The following is a 24,721-nucleotide window of genomic DNA, read 5'->3' as shown; positions in this document are numbered from 1 at the left end:
CAAATCTCTAGAGTGTTTTTATCTTGCAAACCTGAAACTTAGTAGCCATTGAACAACTGCTCATGTTCTCATCCCTGTGGATTTTTGCTTTAAAAAAAAAGGGAAAGTCGCACAGTTCTTTAATGAAACCTTTTACCAACGTATGCTTATTTTCTTCTAAACTTGTAGAATTTTAGGCGCCAACTCCATGCCATTGCAATCCCAAGCTATATCCTACCTATAATGATTTCAAAGCAGCAAAGAATTTAAAGGTTTTTCTAGATTAGAGTAAGAGTTTTGAAATGAAATACATGCCACACATAAAATAATGACCATTTTATTATCATCAGGGCTCAGAATACTTCCTGGAGCTGCAGTTTGCATAAGGAAGTGCATTCTCAAGCCTGGCAGGGCCCCAGCCCACAGTGCAGAACTACAGCTAGTGTCCCGACTAAGGTCTCGCCCAGCCAGGCTCTGCCCCATGGCCGAACCTGTTGCTGAGCAGAACTACTTTGCATTGAATATTCAGTTCATATCTCTATGCCCAGCACTCTGGGCCATGAGAAATTGTCTAAAGAGCCTGAGCGGGTGCATAGCAATGCAGATGGAAAAGGGGGGGCCGTCTGTTGGAATCCTAAAGGAGACCTACAGACTGGCTTTGCTACTGTTGCCTGGGAGATACCTTGCTTTGTTTTTAAAGCTCTGTGCTCTCATTTGTGTCAAGTGTTGGAAAAGAGTATATTCTGAATCATTTTATTCTCTCCTTTTGCAAGAAGTGCTCAAATATTTCACACACGCACGCGCACACACGAGGAAACAGTTGGATTGGAATTTAGAAATCATGTGACTGATGACTAAGTTCAATTTTCTCAACTTGCTAAAGGGGAAGAAGAGCCTGCTGATGAATTACTGACGCTCTTTGCTTTTTTAAAGTTTTGGGTATATGAAATCATGTTCTCATTTATGCTTTTCCCCACCTTGTTTTCTTCCATATTTATGGAACCCGAGGAGCAACACTGGGTCTGCAACTCCTCTGATGTGAGTCTGTGGTATACCTACTGTGGTAAGTGCAGCAGCGACAAGCAGTTGTCGCGTCATCTACTTCGGGGTGTGTTTTTTACAAGAACCTCACTCTGCTGTGGCAGCCGGTACACAGCGGGTGTTCCAGCTGCTGCCGGCAGCAAGAGTGATGGCTGGTGACTTCCCTGTGTGGGTTATCTTGACTTTTACAGACCTCACCAGTCTCTAAACTGTTGTACTTGACCTCCCAGTGGTTCTGTTGTTCCCTGTGGTCAGATTTCTCCATCTTAAGCTCAGTTTCAGATTCCTTCCCGTTCCGGTGGAACAGTAGGCTTCTGAGCTTCTGCCTCAGCCCCAGTACTGGTTGTTCTTGACAAGAACAGTCCTGCCTGCCTCCTGGAACAGATTATTGCTCTAAGCCAGTGATTTTCAACCTGCAAGAATTTTTAAAACATACAGTATCTGACTATTTACCTAGTTAGGGACACTGATATCTTTCCCCTTAGATTGTCAAATAGAAAAATGACAACATCCAACACAACAATAGCTTTCTGGTGTGAATGACTCAAAATTATACCTTTTTTTTTGGTCAAATTGGCAAAAAATATTTTTTGATGTTCTGCAGAGTTTTAGTAATTAGTTTATGTGTACCATGAGATGAAAAAGGTTGAAAGTTGCTGCTCTAAGCTACACACACACACACACACACAGCACAGTGCTGGCATGTAATGGGTGCCCTATAAATGTGCAGGGTATGATTTTTGAGGACTCCTAATTGGATGTACGTGTGGTTCTGCCACTTAATAGCTTTGTGGCTTTGAGCAAAATACTGAGTCTTTCTGTGCCGCAGTTTTTTAATCTGTAAAACAGAAGTGATTTTAAAACCTATTTTACAAGAATTAGTATGAGATAAAAATTTTACCACAGGGCCACATAGAGACGATATTGATTACTTTTTAAAAAAATTAGCCATACCCTAAATCTATTAACTGGTTCTATCACTGCTGCTCCCTCCCACCCTCATTTTCTGAAATCACAGCTTCAGGCTTGAGCAGTTTTTCTTCGGTACTTCCCACTATGTTGTTCACCATGGGTTGGATGGTATAAGTTAAGGGTCCAATTTCATTCTTTTGCATTTGGACATCCAGGTTTCCCCAGCATCATTTGTTAAAGAAACTATTCTTTCCCCACTGTGCATACTTGGATCCTTGTTAAAGCTCACTTGACAACATATGTATGGATTTGTTTTGGGTACCTCTGTTTAGTTCCATTGATTTATATGTCTGTCTGTACTGTACCATATTGTTTTGATTACTGTTGCTTTGCAATATAGTTTGAAGTCAGAAAGTGTGACACCTCTAGATTTTTTTACCTTCTATCTCAGGATTGATTTGGCTACTTGTGGTCTTTTGTACTTCCATGTGAATTTTAGAGTTTTTCTATTACTGTAAAAAATATCATTGAGATTTTGATAGAAAATGCATTGAAACTGTAGATTGCTTTGGATAATATTGACATTTAATAATATTGAGTCTTCCAGTCAATTAACACAGAATGTCTTTCTATTTGTATCTTGTTTAATTTTTTTCATCAGTGTTCTGTAATTTTCAGGACACAAGTTTTTTACCTCCTTAGTTAAGTTTAATCCTAGGTATTGTACACTTTTTGGTGCTATTGTAAATGGGATTATTTTTCTAATTTTCTTTTCAGATAGTTTATTGTTAGTGTATAGAAATGCAACTGATTTCTGTGTGTTGATTTTGTGTCCTGCAATTTTATTAAATTTGTTGGTTAGTTCTAATAATTTTTTTTTAATGAAGACTTTAAGTTTTCTATAAAATTACATCATCTGCAAACAGGGAAATTTTACATTTTTCTTTCTGATTTAGATATTTTATTTATTTTTCTTGCCTAATTGATCTAGCTAGGACTTTCAATACTATTTGGAGAGTGGGTGTCCTTGCCTTATTGCTGATCTTAGAGGAAAAACTTGCAGTTTTTTATCCTTTAGCTATGGGCTTTCTATAGATGGCCTGTATAATGTTGAGGCAATTTTCTCTAATACTAGTTTGTTGAGAGTTTTTATCATGACAGGGTGGTGAATTTTGTCAAATGCTTTTTTTACATCTATTGAAATTATCATGTAATTTTTATTTTTCATTCTATTAATATGTGTCTCACTGATAGCTTTTCATTTGTTGAACCGTCCTCGCATCAGAGAACTAAATCCCACATGGTCATGATCATTTGTAATGTATTGCTAGTATTTTGTTGATGACTTTTTACATCTATATTTACTAGGGATATTGGCCTATAGTTTTATTTTCTTGTGGCATCTTTGTCTGGCTTTGGTATCAGAGTAATTCTGGGTTTATAAAATGAGTTTGGAAGTGTTTGAAAAGGATTGGTACTAATTCTTATTTAAATGTATGGTAAAATTCACTTATGGAGACATATTGTCCTGGGCTTTCCTTTGTTGGAAAAATTTTAATTACTTATTCAATCTTCATGCTAGTTTTAGGTGTGTTTCAACTTTCTGTTTTTTTCAGTCCTTTGGGGATCCCCTTGGAAAGTTTCGGGTCTAGATTCATGAACAAACCTCTTCCCTCTTGAGTGAAGCTGGAGGATAGGGACTGTTTTCCTGAATTTGTTATGCCGGACACAGGGTCTTTGTTCAGAGGGTGTCCTGAATCTCCCTACCAACTTCAGTGAGTCTGAATTTGAGTTTTCCTTTGACACAGGAAACTTTCAATTACTTTCTTATTTCTCACCAAGGGAAGTTGTCCATGAATTGCTCTTGAATTTGGATGTTTCTGGGGAGAAGACAGGTGTCAGACCTCCTACTCTGCCATCTTCTTGATGTCACTCCTATGGGGAAGGAGATAAAATTTTTTTAGTTTATTGGTTGATTAATTTGAGAGAGAGAGAGAAAGAAAACATCGATTTTGTTGGTCCACTTATTTATTCATTCATTGGTTGATTCTTGTATGTGCCCTGAGTGGAGAACAAACCTGATTTTTGGCATATCAGGATGATGATACTCTAACTAACTGATTTACCCCACCAGGGCCTGGGGTGGGAGATATTTTTAACCACCCTCAATTTTTATCATTATATACAATTTTAATGCTAAAAACTTTGTTTGGGGGATGAATTACAGAATACTTTACTTATTGGAAATAATTTATTGACATTATCTTCATTTCATTTAGATAACATGAAATATCCTATTTTATTAACCCCTGAACCCTGTATAAAGCTGGAGGGAGCCAAAGGATTTTTGCATTTTTCCTACATTCCAAGTAAGTTCAAAGTTTTATGTTTGTAGATCAGTTAAAAGAGTTCAAGAAATATCAATGACAAATGATTATGTTCCAAATGTATATGTATTAGTTTTCTATTGTTATGTAACGAATGACCACAATCTGTTTTTTAATTGATTTTGAGAGAGAGAGAGAGAGAGAGAGAGAGAGGGAGAGAAAGACAGAGACATTGATTTATTGTTCCACTTATTTATGGATTCATCGGTTACTTCTAGGATGTGCCCTGACCAGGGATCGAACCCATAACCTTGGCATATTGGAACGATGCTCTAACTAACTGAACTACTTGCCAGGGCCAAATGACCACAATCTTAATATCTCAAAACAGTACACATTTATTATCTCATTGTTTTTCTATGTCAGTAGTCTGGGCATAACTTCGCTGTGTCCGCTTCAGGATCTCCCACAAGGTTGCAGTCAAGCTGTCTGCCAGGACTGGGGTCTCTTCTGAAGGCTCAAATAGAAAAGAATCCACTTCATTTCTCATGTCACTGCTCACAGTATTCAGTTCCTGGCTAGCTTTTGGTCAGCCTCAGTTCCTTGCGATATGAGCCTTTTCAACAGGGCTTCTTGGTTCATCAAAGCCAGCAAAGGTAACAAGATAGAGTCACAATCTTATGCGGCCTGATCATGGAAGTGTCACTCTATCAACTTTGCTTTATCTATTTGTTAGAAGCAAGTCACTAGGCTCACACTCATGGGAAGGGCATTACATAATGGTATGAGGGTAAAAGTAGAAATAAGTTGAGACTTCTAACTATCTAATAGGTATCTCTTTTGTCGATTATTAGCTATTTAACTGATAAGTAAAGTTGAATTTTCACTAGTTAAAGATTTGTGTATGAACAAGACAGGACATTTTTTTTTTCTTCTAAAGATGACCTTTCTTAAAAAAAATGATGATGCTATGATAAAAAACACAATGTATTTTATTTTATGTTGTCTTGTACGTTTTCTCTCTGTGATTTTAAATATCAGTTTAGTAAAAACTAAATTGGGTGATGGTGATAGCATCGGGCTGGATCTGAGTATTTGGGAAAACACCTAAAACTTTTATTGTCTCTTACCTGTCAGCTTTGTTGTGTGTAAGCCCTAGGATCCCAGAAAACTTTAGCTCTCATCATTCTCATTACCATTATTGTCTTCATCATCAATTTACATGCTAGCTTATATTTGGAGTTTATACTTTACAAAGTGCTCTCATATAAGTAAGCTTAAATAAAGATTTCCCCCTGTTTTTTGTTCTCCAGTTTCTAAGAAAAGAGGTAAGAAACAGAAGTAATAGAAAATAAACTTGAGCTTTAATATTTCTGAATTTAATTGTTCAACCTGCCTTTGGATGCTTTGTTTCTACATTTATTTATTCATTGAAAAATGCATAGTATATTTCAAGTATTGTGATAGGTACTGTGAATTCATTGATAATAAAACATTCTCTTGACCTTCAAGAATCTTTTAGTGCAGCAGGAGGGACAGACCTGTAGATAACATGGAAGGATAAGTGAGGTGATATTAGTGAGGCTTAGTGATAACACAAGGCAAAGAACAATCAACCTCGTTCCCTCCACTGTCTTGGCCAAGGGTAAAAGAAATAATTTTTTTTTCTTCTAAATTTTTGCCTTGCTAAGGCTCTACAATTTCTTCCTCTTTTCTCAAGTTTTGTTTTCTGGTCTCTGTGGTGTGCTTTAGTAATTTGGCAGAAGTAATTATTGACATAATGAGTAACCTAATTTTCAAGCAAACCCTTTGCTCTTACACAGAGGAAGCAAGTGGTATCCTTCTAGGCCCAAGTAATAATACAATATGGTATCATTCAGGGTTCTCTGAAAAGCAGATAGCAAGAAGGAATGAAACATATGAGATTTATTGGGAGGAACTGCTGGTGGACAAAAAAGGGAAGAGGATGCCTGAGCAGGCAAGGAGAGGGTTCCAATGGAGGTGCCGATCTGATACTTTTGAAAGGAGAGACAGAAGGAAGGAGAATCTGGTATGATGGTCATTAGACCAAAATACATCTCTGAGACCCTCTCAGCCAGGTCAACGGGGAGCAAAAATTGTCTGTCACAGTGTCTCATAACAGGCAGGAGTAGGCTGGCTCTAGTGTCCTTGTAGTGCTCAGTCATTGGAGGAGGGACTTGCTTGGAGGTTGCATGCGATGGAGCAGCATGGGAAGGTGCAGCAAGGACGCTGTCTGCCAGCCGCCTTCCTCCCACTGGGTTCTTTGGAAGGAAAGTCTGAGTAGCTTATCTCTGTGGCCGCCACCGATACCTTAATCATTCACTAAGTATGACATTTATATCACATTAGATTAATTTACTAACGAAATAATTACTCAGTTATATTTTTAATAGAGCTTTGCAATTATGACCTGAGTTTCCCTAGAATATACTAGAATGTCTCTGTGTATAGTGTGGGGTCACATTATAGAAAACCATATTCTTATGGTGCTATCTCGACTTCTATTCAGTAAAAGCTATAAGTACACGTTGAATCAAAGATAGGTTGGGAATGGAAATTATTTATTTTGAGACATTATAGCCTTGCGAGTAAATTATTTGTATACAATTAACTGATTGAGAAATAAAGCTGGACCATAAATCTCCCTGAAAATTATTTTTGGTAGTTCCTGGAGTTGTCTTAGGTGAGGTAAAAAATAGTCTTTGTTGTTACCACATAACAGTCACCAGTTTCTTGGGTCTCACTCCAGCATGCACATGAATATTTCTGGCCTGCTGAGCCATGCAAGTGGTAGTTCGCATTGACCATTTTTCTTGTGCCCAACATGACCACAGTGATGGCCAAGGGCAGGAAGCTTCTCAAGATGTAAACTGTTGAGATGTCAAAATAGCTCTTCCTTTTCCTGGAGTCATTGAAGATGGGGAACATGCTGTGTACCATGCAGAAATGGAAGAAGTTCCCTTGTCCTGCCTTGTCTGTGGACACCACAGTAGTACTGCTGCGTGCCTGTGTCTCAAGGGATTTCTCATGCAAAGAGCTCTTCAACTTCTGCCACATCCTGCTTTTCGACAGGGTTAGGCTAAAGTCCATGGAGTAGACCATTGGACCACTCTTTGAAGCAGACCCTATTATGTTCTTTATACTTTACCCTGTAAGTTGAGAAGTGGCACAAATTACGAAATTTGGTGGTCCCTTAGGCTCAGAGTCATGAAGGTCTGCATTGAGACTGTGGGAATGGGGATGAAATGAAGACCAGTAGGATTTATTGGGACTGGGAATTCCAGTGCTGATTTGCTGATGAAGATGAGGACATCAATTTAGGATCTGTAGGGTGAGGTGAGGAGCAACATTCAAAAAAAGATATTGAATGCATATGTGAGATGGTGCTCAGGAGAAACATTGGAATGAAAGATGATTATTTAGGAATTAGCATCCCATGTGGCACTGAAAGCTAGGGAGAGTGTGCAGGGTAAATATTGAGGACAGCTGAGGCTACAACCCTAAGAAAGAGGAGTCAATGAACTCGACTGAGAAGGAGTCAGAGAGGTTGGAGGACAACCAGAGGTGAGTGGGAGCAACGCCAGCAAAAGAAGGAGAGGGTTTTGAGGAAGGAACCGGCAGTTCTGTAACACATAGCCAAGTTCAAGTTAAAGAGGGAAAACCTTTCCTTTGATTATGGCTACAATGAGTTATGGTGATCTTATTAGGAAAATATTTCTAATGAGGTAGTGGTTACAATCAATTATTTTCATCATTAAAAAGACTGTATGTCTTTTGAGTTGGGCCAACTGAGTAACTTATAAGAATTGAGCAAAATGCACTTTCATTGGATTTTTCCATGTTAATTGGTGATAGGCATATCATCAGGAAATAATAAATAGCTCATACACCTAATTTTTAACCTAAAGGTTTAATTTTGTTCTTCAAGAAGTCTTTCATCAAAACTACTAAAATGTGGGCATGAGTTGATTCTCATTACATCCTTTCTTTTCTTTGAACATCCTACCAGAACTGTAACTAGGACAGAAAATTTTAGATCTTCATTTGATAGTTTTCTCAAAAAGAAAAAGTTTTCTCTGTTTTAGGCATAGAACATAATTCTTACTGTGGAATATTCTATTTGATTACAGTCCATTACTTGCTGTCTCAAAACCTCCATTTTCTCATCTATGGGACAAGGATCTCAATACCCATGTTATAGAATGCTGTGATGAGTAAATAAAATAATTCTGGAAAAGCATAGAGCATATTTTAAGTATGTAATAATAAGTGTTAATTATTACTTATAAAATAATCTCTTATTTGAGGGACTAATGGGATTTTTTTCTTTTTAAGGAAGAGACATAAAAAAATTATATTTCAATCTGTATATTTCTTTCAACAAGATGGATTTGCCCGTGCGCAAAGAAGTTATTTGCCGAGGATTTGATGATGATTATTCTTTTTGTAGAGTGCTAAAGGGAGGTAAGAATTTTATTTACATTATCTGAGAATTAAATAGAATATTCTAGGAGAAAGTCATGAAAATGAAACACTGAAAATGTGAAGTTCCTCTTCTGATAATCTTTTTAGTTCCATTAAGTTTTTGCATTTAGCAGTTTAAACAACATTTCACAATTATGTTACTGAGTTATTATTATTTATTGATTGTAATTTATTATGTTTACATAGATTCAAGTGTCCAATTAAATATATCTCTCTCCCTCCTACCCCTATGTTCCCCTTGATACCCCCTTTACTCCCCTCCCCCATCGCCTTTCCCCCTTCCCTCCAGGATTTGCTGTCCTGCTCTCTTTATCTCTGTGTTATGTATATATCATATAATTTCACTAATAGCTTTCCCTTCTATGATCTCATCCTCTCATTTCCTTTCCCTCTGACAGCTTTTCCTCTGGTCCCTTTGATCCCTCCTCTGTCTCAATTTCATTCCTCAGTTCACATTGTTCATTAGATTCCTCATATGAGTGAGGTCATATGATATTTTTGTTTTTTTGCCTGGCTTATTTCACTTGGCATAATAGTTTCCAGGTCTATGTTGTCGCAAAAGGTAAGATTTCCTTCTTTTTCATGGCTTCGTAGTATTCCATTGTGTATATGTACCACCACTTTTTTTTTTTGTACCACTACTTTTTAATCCACTCATCCACTGATGAACACTTGGCTGTTTCCAGTTCTTGGCTATTGTGAACAATGCTGCAATAAACATGGGGGTGCATGTCTTCTTTTGAATCAGTCATTTGGTATTCTTAGGATATATTCCTAAAAGTGGGATAGCTGGGTCAAAAGAGAGTTCCATTTTTAATTTTTTGAGGAAACTCCATACTGTTTTCCACAGAGGCTGCACAAGTCTGCATTCCCACCAGCTGTGCAGGAAGGTTCCCTTTTCTCCACACCCTCACTAGCACTTATTATGTGTTGTTTTGTTAATGAGTGCAATTCTGACAGGTGTGAGGTGATATCTCATTGTGGTTTTAATTTGCATTTCTCTAATGATTAGTTATGTTGAACATTTTTTCATCTGTCTATTGGCCATCTGTATGTCCTCTATGGAGAAGTGTCTGTTCAATTCTTTGCCCATTCTTTTTTTGTTTGTTTGTTTGTTTTTTGTTGTTTTTTTTAAAGGAAATTTTATTATATTATTATATTTTTTCTTGTGGGAGAGACAGAGAGAGTCAGGGAGAGGGACAGATAGGGACAGACAGACAGGAAGGGAGAGAGATGAGAAACATCAATTCTTCATTGCTGTTCCTTAGTTGTTCATTGATTGATTTCTCATATGTGCCTTGACCGGGGGGCTACAGCAGACCTAGTGAACCCTTGCTCGAGCCAGAGACCTTGGGCTCAAGCTGGTGAGCCTTGCTCAAACCAGAAGAGCTTGCGCTCAAGATGGCAACCTTGGGGTCTTGAACCTGGGTCTTCCACATCCCAGTCCAAAGCTCTATCCACTGCACCATCGCCTGGTCAGGCTCTTTTGCCCATTCTTTGATTGGATTGTTTACCTTTCTAGTGTTGAGTTTTACAAGTTCTTTATAAATTTTTGTAATTAACCCCTTATCAGACATATTGTTGAATATCTTCTCCCATTGTGTAGTTTGTCTTTTTATTTGTTCATAGTATCTTTAGCTGTGCAAAAGCTTTTAAGTTTGATGTAGTCCCATTTGTTCATCCTGTTCTTTATTTCACATGCCCATGGAGAGAAATCAGCAAATATATTGCTGCAAGATGTCCAAGAGCTTACTGCTTATGTTTTCTTCCAAGATGATTATGGTTTCCTGACTTACATTTAGGTCTTTATCTATTTTGAGTTTATTTTTGTGAATGGTGTAAGTTGGTGGTCTAGTTTTCAATTTTTTGCATGTACCTGTCCAACTTCCCCAACACCATTTGTTAAACAGACTGTTCTTACTCTATTGTATGCTCTTACCTCCTTTGTCAAATATCAATTGGTCATAAAGGTGTGGGTTTATTTTGGGTTCTCTGTTCTGTTTTGTTGATCTGTATGCCTGTTCTTATGTCAGTACCAAGCTGTTTTGAATACAATGGCCATGTAGTATAACTTGATATTAGGGAGTTTGATACCCTCCACTTTATTCTTCTTTTTCAAGACTGCTGAGGCTATTCTTGTTCTATTTTGGTTCCACATAAATTTTTGGAATATTTGTTCTATATCCTTGAAATATGCCATTTGCATTTTAATAGAAATTGTATTGAATTTATAGATTGCTTTGGGTAATATAGACATTTTAATGATGTTTATTTTTCCTATCCATGAACATAATATATGCTTCCACTTGTTTGTATCTTCCTTGATGTCTTTTATCAATGTTGAATAATTTTCAGATTAGAAGTCTTTAACCTCCTTGGTTAAATTTACTTTTAGGTATTTTATGTTTTTTGTTGCAATAGGGAAGGGGATTGTTTCCTTAATTTCTCTTTCAGACAGTTCATTGTTGGTGTATAAAAATGCCACTGATTTCTGAATATTAATTTTATATCCTGCCACCTTGCCAAATTCATTTATCAGTCTAGTAGTTTTTTGACTGAGACTTTAGGAATTTCTCTGTTCAGAATCATGTCATCAGCAAATAATGATAGTTTTACTTCTTTTCCAATTTGGATGCCTTTTATTTATTCTTCTTGTCTGATTGCTGTGGCTAGGACTTCCAGAACTATGTTGAATAAGAGTGGTGAAAGGGGGCACCTCTGCCTTGTTCCAGATTTTAAGGGGATTGTTTATATAATTTTTGCCCATTAAGTATGATGTTGGCCATGGGTTTGTCATAGATGGCCTTTATCATGCTGAGGTATGTTCCCTGTATTTCCACTTTGCTGAGAGTTTTGATCATAAATAGGTGCTGGATTTTATCAAATGTTTTTTCTGCATCTATTGATATTATCCTGTAATTTTTATCCTTCATTTTGTTTATGTGATGAATCACGTTGATTGATTTGCAAATATTGTACCAGCCTTGCCTCCCAAGAATAAATCCCACTTAATCATGATGTATGATTATTTTCATGTATTGCTGGATCTGGTTTGCTAATATTTTGTTGAGAATTTTAGCATCTAGGTTCATCAGGGATATTGGCCTATAGTCTTTTTTCTTTGTAGTGTCTTTGCCTGGTTTTGGAATGAGGATTATGCTTGCCTCATAAAAGGAGCTTGGAAGTCTTTCCTCCTCTTGAATTTTTTGAAATAACTTGAGAAAGATAGGTGTTAGTTCTTCTTTGTATACTTGTTAAAATTTGCCTGTGAAGCCATCTGGCCCAGGACTTTTGTTTGTTGGGAGTTTTTTGATAACAGTTTCAATCTCATTTGTTGTAATTGGTCTGTTAGGTTTTCTTATTCTTCCAGATTGATTTTTGAAAGATGATATGTTTCAAGGAATTTTTTTATTTTGCCTAGGTTGTCCAATTTTTTGGCATACAGTTATTTATAGTATTTTCTTACAATCCTTTGTATTTCTGCTGTGTCAATTGTTACTTTTCCACTCTCATTTCCAATTTTATTTATTTGAGTCCTCTTTCTTTTTTTCTTGGTGAGTCTGGTTAAAGGTTCATCAATCTTGTTTACCTTTTCAAAAAACCAGCTCTTGGTTTCATTTATCTTCAGCATTGTTTTTCTAGCCTCTATGTCATTTATTGCCTCTCTGATCTTTATTATTTCCTTCCTTCTACTTCCTCTACTTTACTTGTTCTTCTTTTTCTAGTTCTTTTAGATGCAGGTTTAAGTTGTCTATGTGAGTTTTTCTTGCTTCTTAAAGTATGCCTGTAATGCTATGAACTTTCCTCTCAGGACTGCTTTTGCTGTGTCCCATAAATTTTGAGTTGTTGTATGTTCATTTTCATTTGTTTCAAGGAAATTTGGGATTTCATCCTTGATCTCATTGTTAACCTATTTGTTATTTAATAACATGCTATTTAGTCTCCAAGTGTTTGAATGTTTTTTAGTTTTTCTATTGTAGCTGATTTCTAGTTTCATTGTGATCAGAGAAGATGCTTGATATGATTTCAATCTTCTTAAATTTATTGAGACTCGTTTTGTGTTCTAACATGTAGTCTATCATAGAGAATGTACCATGAGCACTTGAAAAGGATGTATATTCTACTGCTTTAGGGTGAAAGGTCCTGAAGATACCTATTAAATCCAGTTGATGTAGTGCAGGGGTCGGGAACCTATGGCTTGTGAGCCAGATGTGGCTCTTTTTATGGCTGCATCTGGCTTGCAGACAAATCTTTAATAAAAAAATAAATAACATTAAAAATATAAAACATTCTTATGTATTACAATCCATTCATTTCCTACTGCTCATGTTCATGATTGCGGGTGGCTGGAGCCAATCACAGCTGTCCTCTGGGACAACACTAAATTTTTATTGGATAATGCATAATGTACACAGGTCATTGTGAGGTCAGGAAGTAAACTTCCCTCCTTTTAATCAAGTAGTCAGCTAGCTAATTGCAGAAATCCTTTTGATGAAGAAGATGGCTAAAAGAAAAAAAGATGAGGAGTATCGTACTTTTCAGCAGGAATGGACAGAGAAATTCACCTTTGTGGAGAGAGCACGTTCTGCAGTGTGTCTAATATGCAATGATAAAATTGCATCGATGAAACGGTCAAATATAAAGCAGCACTTCGACACATGCCATACTACATTTGCACGGAAGTATCCAGCACGGGACAGCAGGAAGAAAGCATGTCAAGAGCTACTGTGCAGAGTGCAAGCTAGTCAGCAGCAACTTCATGTTTGGACCCAACAAGGTGACTGGAATTTGGCTAGCTTTGCTGGTGCTTTAGCAATTGTGAGAAACGGAAAGCCATTCACAAATGGGGAGTATGCCAAAACATTCCTGCTTGATGTTGCCAATGAACTTTTTGATGACTTTTTGGATAAAGACAAGGTAATCAAACGAAGAAAAGACATACCTCTGTCGGCAAGAATTGTTCATGATCGTACCATCATGATGGCAAATTAAATTGAGGCAACACAAGTGAAGGAAATAAATGCAGCACCATTCTTTTCTCTTGCTTTCGATGAGTCAACAGATGTAAACCATTTATCCCAGTTCAGCGTGATTGCAAGGTAGCTGTCGGTGACACACTACGTGAGTAAAGTCTTGCTATTTTGCCCATGAAAGAGACAACAAGAGGGTAGGATTTATTTAAGTCTTTCACTGAGTTTGCTAAAAAAAATTTTTACCAATGGATAAATTTATTTCAGTGTGTACTGATGATGCTTTGTGCATGGTGGGGAAACACAGAGGATTCATAGCGCTTTTTTGTCAACATGAAAAGAGACCATCCTAAACTTTCACTGCATCCTACATCAGGAGGCACTTTGTGCTCAGATATGTGGCAAGCAGGTTGGTGAGGTGGTGACACTGGCCATTTGGGCGGTCAACTTTATTGTTGCCTGAGCTTTAAATGATCGCCAGTTTAAAACACTGATGGATGAAGTTGGGAATAGTTATCCTGGTCTGCTTCTGCACAGTAATGTGTGTTGGTTGTGAAGAAGGAAGGTGCTCAGCCGTTCGCGGCTTGTCTGAGCGAAATCCAGACTTTTCTTGAAATGAAAAATGTCAAGCATCCTGAGTTAGCTAACACTGAATGGCTCCTGAAGATCTACTATCTCGTGGACATGACTGAACACCTGAACCAGCTTAATGTGAAAATGTAAGGCATTGGAAATACAGTCTTATCCCTTCAACAAGCAGTGTTTGCATTTGAAAACAAGCTGAAACTCTTCATCGCTGACATTGAAACAGGTCGTTTACTACACTTTGAAAAACTGGGGGAGTTTAAAGATGCATGCACAGTAACTAACCCTGCTCAACATCTTGATCTCCAGCAGCTAGCGGGCTTCTAATCTCCTGCAGTCATTCAAAGCATGCTTTGGAGAATTTTGTGAGCGCGCTTGTCTTTTTAAGTTCATCACCCATCCATACGAGTATGCAATGGATAGCACCGACCTGAGTTACATTCCCGGTGTTTCCATCAGAGATTTTGAGCTATAAGCTGCTGACCTGAAGGCCTCAGACATGTGGGTGAATAAGTTCAAGCCACTGAATGAAGATTTGGAAAGACTTGCATGACAGCAAGCAGAGTTGGTGAGCAAACACAAGTAGGGAGAAATGAAAAAACTTCGACCCATGGACCAGTTGATTGTCAAAACTTGGAACAAACTTCCCGTCACATACCACACACTGCAGCATGTAAGTATTGCTGTACTGACAATGTTTGGCTTTATGTATGCATGTGAGCAGTCTTTCTCACATCTAAAGAATGTTAAGACCAACCTACGATCACGTTTAACGGATGAAAGTCTCAATGCCTGCATGAAGCTTAACCTCACCATGTATCAACCAGACTACAAAGCCATCAACAAAACCATGCAGCACCAGAAGTTGCATTAATGGTAAGAAGTAGTTCATTTATCATTGGTTAGCAACAGCATAACAATGTTATTAAAAAGAATTCAGAGATTTATTGTTCTTTAAAAGTGTGGGTCTTACATAAAATGCACGTTTACTTGTATTTAGTGTTAAGCATATTGTATGGCTCTCACAGAATTACATTTTAAAATATGTGGCGTTCATGGCTCTCTCAGCCAAAAAGGTTCCCGACCCCTGATCTATTGTGTCCTTTAAGGCTGCTGTTTCTTTGTTAATTTTCTGTTTTGAGAATCTATCCATTGATGTTAGTGGGGTATTAAAATCCCCTACTATTATAGTATTGCTGTTGATCTCGCCCTTTTTGTCCATCAAAATCTGCTTTATATATTTAGGTGCTCCTATATTAGGCGCATAGATATTTATAATGGTTATATTTTCCTGTTGGATTGCTCCCTTTGTCATTATGTAGTGCCCTTCTTTATCCTTTACTATAGCCTTTGTTTTAAAGTCTATTTTGCATGATATAAGTATTGCTATCCCAGCTTTTTTTCCCCTTTTTTTTGAGTGAAATACTTTTTCCATCCTTTCACTCTCAGTATATGTGTATCTTTTGTTCTGAGGTGAGTCTCTTGTAGGCAGCATATGAACGGGTCCTGTTTTCTGTCAAGGGGAGTGCTAACCTTCTCTCCTTTCATACAACACGGGTCCTGTTTTCTTATCCACATAGCTACCCTATGTCTTTTGATTGGAACATTTAATCTATTTACATTTAAGATTATTATTGATATGCAGTTGTTTATTGCCATTTTATTCTTTAAATCTATAATCCTCTTTTTCTCAATTTTTTTTTCTTTGCTCTTTTTACAGCAGGCCCCTTAACATTTCCTGCAGTACTGATTTGTTTGTAATAAATTTCTTTAGTTTTTGGGTTTTTTTTGTCTGGGAAGCTTTTTTTTCTTCTTTAATTTAAATGATAACCTTGCTGGATAAAGAAGTCTTGGTTGTAGGCTCTTGTTTTGCATTACTTTGAATATTTTTGCCACTCCTTTCCGGCTTCAAGTGTTTCTGTTGAAAAGTCAGATGTCATTCTGTCTTTTCTATGAGGGCTCCTTTGTAGGTAATTGACTGCTTTTCTCTTGCAGCCTTTAGTATTCTTTCTTTATCTTTTTTTAATTTTTAATTTTAATTTTTATTTATTCATTTTAGAGAGGAGGGAGGGAGGGAGGGAGAGAGAGAGAGAGAGAAAGGGGAGAGGAGCAGAAAGCATCAACTCCCATATATGCCTTGACCAGACAAGTGCAGGGTTTTGAACCGGCAACCTCAGTGTTCCCAGGTCAACGCTTTATCCACTGCGCCACCAGAGGTCAGGCTCTTTCTTTATCTTTTTAACTTTGGTATTTTAATTATGATGTCTCTTGGTGTAGGCCTCCTTGGGTTCCTCTTTATGGGATTCTCTGGGCTTCTTGAACTTGTGTGACTTTTCCCTTCATCAATTTAGGGAAGTTTTCAGCTATGATTTCTTCAATCAGGTTCTCTATCCCTTGTTTGTTCTCTTCTCCTTCAGGAACTCCTATGATGTGGATGTTATTTCTCTTCATGTTGTGGCAGAGCTCTCTTAGAGTTTCCTCAGATTTTTTGAGCCTCTTTTCTTTTTGCTGCTCTGCTTCTGTGCTTTTGTTTATCTTGTCCTCTAAATCACTGATTCAGTCCTCTGCTTCATCCAGCCTGCTGTTAATTCCTTCTAGTGTAGTCTTCATTTATGATATTTTATTTGTCATTTCTGACTAATTCTTTTTTATGATCTCAATGTCCTTTTTGATCCTTGCTATCTCTTTATTTAGGTGCTCATTATGTCCATCCATTGTTGCCCTATAATCCTTGAGCATTCTAACAATCATTATTTTAAACTTTGCACCTGTAATTTGGTTACTTACTTCCATCTTATTCTGTTCTTTTTCTGGGAATTTCTCTTGTTGATTCATTTGGATTGCATTTCTCTGTCTTCCCAGTTTTTCTGTGTATAGACTCCTCCTTTGGGTGTGCTGTTTGAATAGCTACCTGAGTCTAGGGGTTTAAGTTGTTTGCCTCTAACTATCAGTTGTGTTGTTTCTAGATCTTCTCAGGTTGGCATCATCTGTTGTTTGTAATCTGCTGTGTGCTACTTGTCAGCAGCAACTCCTCTTTTTGCTGTTTGTGTTGGTGATTTCTGTGCCTGGGTAGTGTGGAAGAGGCCAACTACTCTGTAAGGATCAGCTTCCTCCTGCTTAGAGCAGTCAACAGCTCTGTACAAGCTGCAAACTCTGAAAGATTTGCTTCCACTTTTCAGCTGTTCCAGCTCCTCTTGCAGCTGCCTTGTCTTTCCAGTGTCTTTTGTTGATAGACTGTAGTGTGGGCCTGTCTGGCCTCACCTAACCAACCCCTGTACAGAGTGCAAGCTTGTTGGGTCAGGGCAGCTGAGATTGGGAATATAACGTTAGTGGGACCCTCTACTTCAGGGATCTCTTGGGCAGTAGCTCAGTACAGGGATTGTGCCCCCCTACTCCAGGGCCTACTTTCTCAGCCTCTGCTGGATACTCGAATTTTATTTCTCCCCAACAAGGTGAGCTTCAGAAAAGTCTGAATTTCCCTGAGTTCTTTCTGCTGCCTCTGACTGCTGGCTGCTTGCTGGGCCCAGCAGGGAAATCCAGGGATTAGGATGGGTAGTGGGTTTGGCTTGCTCCTTGGCCCCAGTTGTCATTCTATCCAGACTTCTTCTTACAAACCTCAGTACGGTGTTGCCACAGGAGTGTGGTGGGTGTGGCCTCTGAGATCCATAGGTGTGATTTGTCCACCCACTCCCTGGGGGCATGTCGCATTCTCAGCAGTGGAAGGTGGTAGGTTTAGCTCAGGTCTCACCAGAAACCTGAGTCACTGACCTGGCTCCTGCTTCCTCGCCTTTTGAAAGACCCTTTGTCCTGGCTGGATCTGGAGAGATTTCCGGAGATGGGGCAGCTGCCTTTCCCAAGGCTGGTGCAGGACAAAGGGAGTGCTCCTCCCATGGAAATGGCCACTTTTGCACCGGAGAATGATTCAGTGCAGTTGTTCCGGTCACCGTCACCATGTCTCTCCCTGTGCCTCCAACTTTACACTCTCCTCATGCAACTCTAGTCTTCTCAGCTCTCCCGCCCCTGTAGCCCCAGATAAGTGGCTATGAGTGAGGTTTTCTGCATGGGCCCTTTAAGGCAGAATCTGTGTCTCTGAAAGCTGACTCTTTCTCACAGACAGAAACCCTGATTTTTCACCACTCAGTGCTGTCTGGTTGCCTCTTCTAGTCACTGGGGCTCTAGGCTGGGGCTCCAGGCCTGGGGTTGAGGACCCTCACCTCTCAGGGTCACTCTCCCTGCAGTGAGAGTCCCTCTGGACACTCCACCGCCCCTCGCTCCTCGGAATCGGGCAGCACCCACCACATCTCTGCCCTTCCTACCAGTCTTGGGGTGGCTTCTTCTGTGATCTTTGGTTATAGAGTCCTCTTTGTTTAGTGCAAAGTTGTTTTTTCATGATAATTGTTCTTAAATTAAGTTGTAATCCAATTTGGTCCCGAGAAGTGGCAGTTGGAATGTCTGCCTACTCTGTTGCCATCTTGGAATCTCCTGTTACTGAGTTATTATTAAGATGACACTTGAATGTGTTTGAAGAGATATTAAAATTTTTTACCTGGTTCAGGTTAATATTGTACATTTACCCTTGGTGATGGGTCTCTTTTTCTAAACATTACATTTATCATTTTTCATAGAAACTCATTAATTTTACTATGCAACTACATTGGTTTCACCAGTGTCTTCACCTCTTTTACCTCCACCCTGGAATTTTTCACAGAACCATAAAATTTCAGAATTTAAGACCTTAAGGTCACTTATTGCAAACTTATAAATTTTTTCTTAATTTTTAAACTAGTATTTTAAATAGCTTAAAAGATTATAAATATCATGCTGTCACATTACCAAAAATTAGAAAGTATAAACAATAGAGAAGTCACAGAATCATCTATCTGAAGTCATTTGGGAGTATTTACTTTTCTTATTTTAATCTATACATATAGTTTATGTGGTTGTAAATATACTTAACTTTCATTATAAACCTTAATTCTTTTGACTAGATTACCACATCCATGTGGTTCAAAAATCAGAGTGCAAACATTTCACAGGGAAAGCTCTTCCTTAGTAGGCTATGCCCTGGTTCACTCAACCATTCTCCTATTGGACATTTAGTGTCCTTCTGGGATTTGTACTATTATAAGTACTATTATAATCCACATGTTTTTGCATATAACTTTTCTCATATTTTAGATTTGAATATTCCTATGTTTAAAAGAAGGAGTTACGGATGGCTCCCAGGGAGATTTCTAAGCTTAAATGGTTTTAGTATATTTGTGTTTTTGTTCACATAAGACCAAAGTGCTTTTCTAAAGGACCATACAAATTTATACATTGTATCACCAGCAAAGTATTAAGTGTAGTAGATTACTCTCTGTCTTGTTAACATTGGGCATTATCATTTTTAGAAAAAGAAGGTTTAAAAAACTTTATTAGAAAAAAAACTTATACTTAATTTTTTATTAACCTTTTTTATTACTATTGAAGTTGAATGTTTTCCCATATAATTATTTACCATTGACTGTGCCTTCTCTTGTTTAAAAAAAATATTTCAGGTCATTTACATGCATATATTAAATTTAACAACATAGCATAAATTAGATAGAGATGGGGCCAAAAATGAAAAATAAGGGTAAGGAATTAATAAAATTATAGTATATAAAAATTTATAACAGAAAAACTTATCCTTGCTTTGACAAGGTCATCAATTTGATTATATGGTTGTACAATTGCTAGCTGTCATTAAGAAAATAATTTCTAAGTAAATCAGTGTACTTGCTGTGTGCGTCTCCCAGCCAGCTATCTGTTCCTATCACTAATTATCTGCGACTCAACCACATACAAGTCATTGCGAACTGATTGCTGGTCAGTCTGGGTTCAGAATCTCCCAGACCTGAGTCAGTGTCCCAGATTTACTATCTACTAGCGGTGTGACCTTGGCTGTGTTACTTAACCTCAATCAGCCTCATTTTACTCATCTGTAAAATGGGCACAGTGAAAACTATTTTTTTATAGTACCAATGATTAAATTAGAGCATGCATGTAAAACAGTGCTCAGAGTAGGAATTCAAGAATGATGGTGGAGGTGAGGGCGATCTGGCTGCGACATCTGTCACCTCATCAATCGCCAGGAATGATTTGGCTGATCTGGCTGGCTAGGCAGGTGTCCCTTTCCTCCCTCACTGCTCCATGTGTGTCCCTCTTGAAGCTGCGTGCTCGGTTGAAGAGGACAACCTTCCCCAATAGAGGAGATGACCATTCTTCGGTCAAGAGTATACGAGTAGCTGCACTCCCCTGCTAGAACCTCCAAACAAATCTCAAGAATGATGGTTATTAAATAATAAATATTTATGTCGACTACTTCTTTTGTTCCTGGTTTTACAGGCCTATCATTTTCATAAGTGAGGAAACTAATGCCTGAGTGTTTCAGAAACTTGCTCAAGGTTATTCGGAGAGCTAGTAACCGAGTAGCTCTGGACTCTGAAGACTTACTCTTCCACTGTACCATGTATTCTCTTTGAAAACAAATTCTCTTGATAGATTACTGTTTTTTTTTTTTAAACAACTGTTTCACAATGATTTTACATATTTTCTATGGGATTATGTTGACATTTTATCTGAATTTTTGGAAGTTTCATTTTCTGGAGACCTAAGATGTATCAGGCTGAACCCGGCCTGCCTGCTCCTTCCTTCCTTCCATCCTTGCCTTCCCCAAACATCTGTTGAACTGAATTTGAGCAGGTCACAATTTAGGCTCCTGTGATCCAAAGTTGCATGATAGGGACTCCCTCCTCAGAAAGTCTGGGAGAGACAGTCATGGGAACAAAAACAACAACAAAATGTCAGAAAGCTAATAGAATGATATGCTCTAAGTTTTAATTATTACATAGTTGTCAATTTACTGTGGCAGGACAACTCAGATAAAGGCTTCCAAGAGTATTTTATTAGAGCCTTGAGTCAGAGAGTGGGAAGGAAGGACACTCCTGGAGAGGAAACAGCATGTGCAGCCATATCTAGCCATGAGAGAGTATGGCCTATTTGGAGAGTAGTTGTTTTTGGTAGCTGGAGCAGAATGTGTTTGTGGGGAACTGCTGAAGATGAGCCTAGGATAGGGTACAGGAGCAAGCACATAAGTCATGTGCAAAATTTTGGCCTGCAGCTCATTAGCAGTGGGTGGGAATGCCCCATGGCTGTCCATTTCTGAGAAAACTAATGTCCATATGGAAGGAGGGGGTGTTGGTTGGCAGGAAACTTGGTTAGAAGTCAGAGCAGCTAGGAGGGCTGAGAAAGATGGTGGCCCTGGCTTGAAGGGGAGGAGACAGAAGAGCATGCAGGGAGAAAGAACTGGTGGGGCATGCTGACTGATTCCATGTGACAGGCAAAGAACCCCGTATTATAATCAAGGACTGCGCAAGGGTCGGTGACTGGATAGATAGAGGTGCCATTATCCGAAATGATGTGTACAAAAGAAGGGGCAGATTTTGAAAGATAATGAGTTCTAATTTGGGCATGTTGAGTTAAGGTAATTTTGGAATATTCAAATGAATATGTCCATCTGGCAGTTGACTAGATGGGCCCAGAGCTCAAGACATTTTGATTTAAGAAACATCGATGCTATCAAGAGACCCCTGAAAATTTGGGAATCAAATAAGTAAGTATCATACATACCTACTTTTTAAATAACTTCCCTTCTTTATTATAGTATACCCTGCTATGGGAGCAGCAGTGTTAAGTATGCACATATATAACTTGGGAGGAAGCATGTTAGCACTCACTTGCTCATCACTCAGTGGGCCTTAAAAGTTGGCATCCCCTAATGCTGGTCCTGAGAAAGGCTTGTGGTGGCAGGGGAGCTACAGGAGAATCAGAGCCAGGGTATAGACTTACTGTTTCTTTGCAATTTTGTTTGAGACTGCTGCCACCTGTACCTACCAAAAAAAGGCACCTAGTGATAACCCATAGTTTTTGTGTTTTGTTTGCAGAGACTGTGAATACAAAGGTGCCATTTTCCTACAAGGGGATAAAATTCTCTAAGGTATTGTCCAACAGTCATTTTGTACTTTCTTAACCCTTTTCAGTAACAGATCTGTGAAGAATGTGGATAAGCAATTTGCAACTTCTAAAAATTGTGATTCGAGATAAAGATATTCAAGTTTTCTTTTCTAATTTTATTTGGTTTTGAGTATTTTGCCATTTCTTTTTTTTCCTGAAGAATATGGAAATATAAAAAAGTTACACAAAAGGAAACTCTTTTTCACTTCATGTTTTTTCTCTAACATGCATGGCTAACAGTAATGCAAATGCTCATTTTTAATTTAATTTAATTTCTTAGTGAAAGAGAGAGAGAGAGAGAGAGAGAGAGAGAAGGACAGATGGGGACAGACAGACAGGAAAGAGAAAGATGAGAAGCATAAATTCTTCATTGCCATAACTTATTCATTGATTGCTTTCTCATGTGTGCCTTAACTGGGGGGCTACAGCCTAGCCAGTGACCCCTTGCTGAAGCCAGTGACCTTGGGCCCACGCCAGTGACCTTGGGCTTTAAGCCAGCGACCTTTGGGCCCAAGCTAGGTACCACAGAGTCACGTCCATGTTCCCATGCCCAAGCCAGTGACCCTGCGCTCAAGCTGATGACCTCAGGGTTTTGAACCTGGGTCCTCTGTGTCCCAGTCTGACACTCTATCCACTGCGCCACCGCCTGGTCAGGCCAAATGCTCATTATTAGTATGTTGAATGGTTTTTGGGTGAAAGCATGTACGGCCACTGGCTTGAACTCTGTGACTGCCTCCATGAATGATAACCATGTGATTTTAGATGTTTACATTAGATACCTGACAATGAAATTTTGCACATTTCACTTTTGGTGATTATTTAAAAATAGACTTTCACAATGCATATTCTTCACTGGTTTTGTTTGCAAATAATACCCAATGTTTGAAAATCTGACAGGCTATTCTCAAAAAGTTGTTAAAAAACATACTCTCACCCTGATCAGTTAGTTCAGTTGGTAAGAGCATCACCCTGAAATGTCAAGGTTGCAGGCTTGATCCCTGGTCAGGGCACATATGGGAAGCAGTCAATGAACAACAAATGAATGCTTCCCTCTCCCCTCCCCTCACGCTACCTTACTCTCTTCATCTCTATAAAAATCTATCAATAAATAAGAAATTAAGCCCTAGTCGAATAGCTTGGTTGGTTAGAGCATTGTCCTGAAGTGCAGAGGTTTCCATTTCAATCCCCAGTCAGGGCACATACAGAAACAGCTCAATGTTCTTGTCTGTCTCTCTCTTCCTGTCTCTCTTTCTAAAACAAAACAAAATCAAAATTCCAAAAATCAGTAACAAAAACAAAAAAAATACTCTCACAATGGTGGGGAAATAAATGGGTTTTATGCTCACTGAATTCAGACATACAAAAATTTCATCCCTTTAGAAAATTGAGAAAATGATAACCAATTTAATTTAAACGATTTCTTTTTAGTAAAAAAAAAAATTCTTATAAAAATTTTACAAAATAGAGTCATCTAACATTTTATATTACTTGTGTTTCTTATTCCTTGTTTTAGGGTCAATACAGACTTGTTGCAGAAGCCTTCAGCGGGGATCCTGAAGAAATGCTCTTTTGTTTGAATTTTACCCTCATATACCGCCCTGATTCCAATTAGAATAAATCTCGTCTATTTTATTTTCCAAAGGTTTTAGTCTTCATTTATTATTTTTGCATAGTAGATCAGTTTGCTAAGGCTGGGATAACAAATACTTCATGGTGGGTGGCCTGAATGATAGAAACTTATTTTCTCACAATTCCAGTGGCTAGAAACCGGAAGTGAGTGGCAAAGGATTTGGTTCCTTCTGAGGCCTCTCTCTTCAGACTGTAGATAATCTTCTCCCTGTGTCTTCACATGGTCCCCTCTGTATGTGTGTCCCAATCCCCTCTTATAAGGACACCGGGCCACCCATATGACCTTTGTCACCTCTTTCAAGACCTTATCTACAAATGCAGACACATGCTGAGGTACTGGGTTTAGGGCTTCAGAATATGAATTTTGGGGGTTGGGGCACAAATTAGCACATAACAGACAGGTCATGAATCTCTTGAATTGGTCGACTACTCTCCATTTCCTGCCTCTACTCTGGGGCAGGTGACCAGCATTGCCTCCTGACAGATTGTCCCACACCTGGTCAGGTGTCTCAGGTCTCCCCACAAAGGCAGTTTCAATACTGCTTTCAAAATACAGGTGCAGCCATGTCACCACAAGGCAAATGAAACAAAATGAACCAAAAACAAACCCAGCCTTTCCTGGGACGCTGGGTTCCTTGGGGGTAAAGTTGGACTCTTTTGGAGGGACTGCTGGCCTAGCGCCTCCTCTGCCTCTCCCGCTGCTTCCCCTTCCACCCTCCTCTTGCTGTCTGTGTT

At 38.5% G+C, this 24,721-nt stretch overlaps 1 protein-coding gene and 1 pseudogene across 1 annotated transcript; one reads left to right on the top strand and one right to left on the bottom strand.

The window, feature by feature from the left end:
* Positions 1-834: 834 nt before the first annotated feature.
* LY96 (lymphocyte antigen 96) lies at positions 835-23,998 on the top strand. The gene is made up of 5 exons (XM_066372436.1): positions 835-1,042; positions 4,212-4,301; positions 8,616-8,744; positions 22,288-22,340; positions 23,871-23,998. The coding sequence occupies exons 1-5, from the start codon at positions 931-933 to the stop codon at positions 23,967-23,969; spliced, it is 483 nt and encodes a 160-aa protein (XP_066228533.1). The 5' UTR covers positions 835-930; the 3' UTR covers positions 23,970-23,998.
* Positions 15,833-15,875, bottom strand: LOC136401684 (U6atac minor spliceosomal RNA; annotated as a pseudogene).
* Positions 23,999-24,721: the final 723 nt, after the last annotated feature.

The sequence above is a fragment of the Saccopteryx leptura genome, chromosome 3 (genome assembly GCF_036850995.1).
Source record: "Saccopteryx leptura isolate mSacLep1 chromosome 3, mSacLep1_pri_phased_curated, whole genome shotgun sequence".
Taxonomy (NCBI): domain Eukaryota; kingdom Metazoa; phylum Chordata; class Mammalia; order Chiroptera; family Emballonuridae; genus Saccopteryx; species Saccopteryx leptura.
The sequence above is the reverse complement of the archived record's forward strand: the minus strand, read 5'-3'. Positions and strand labels throughout refer to the sequence as shown.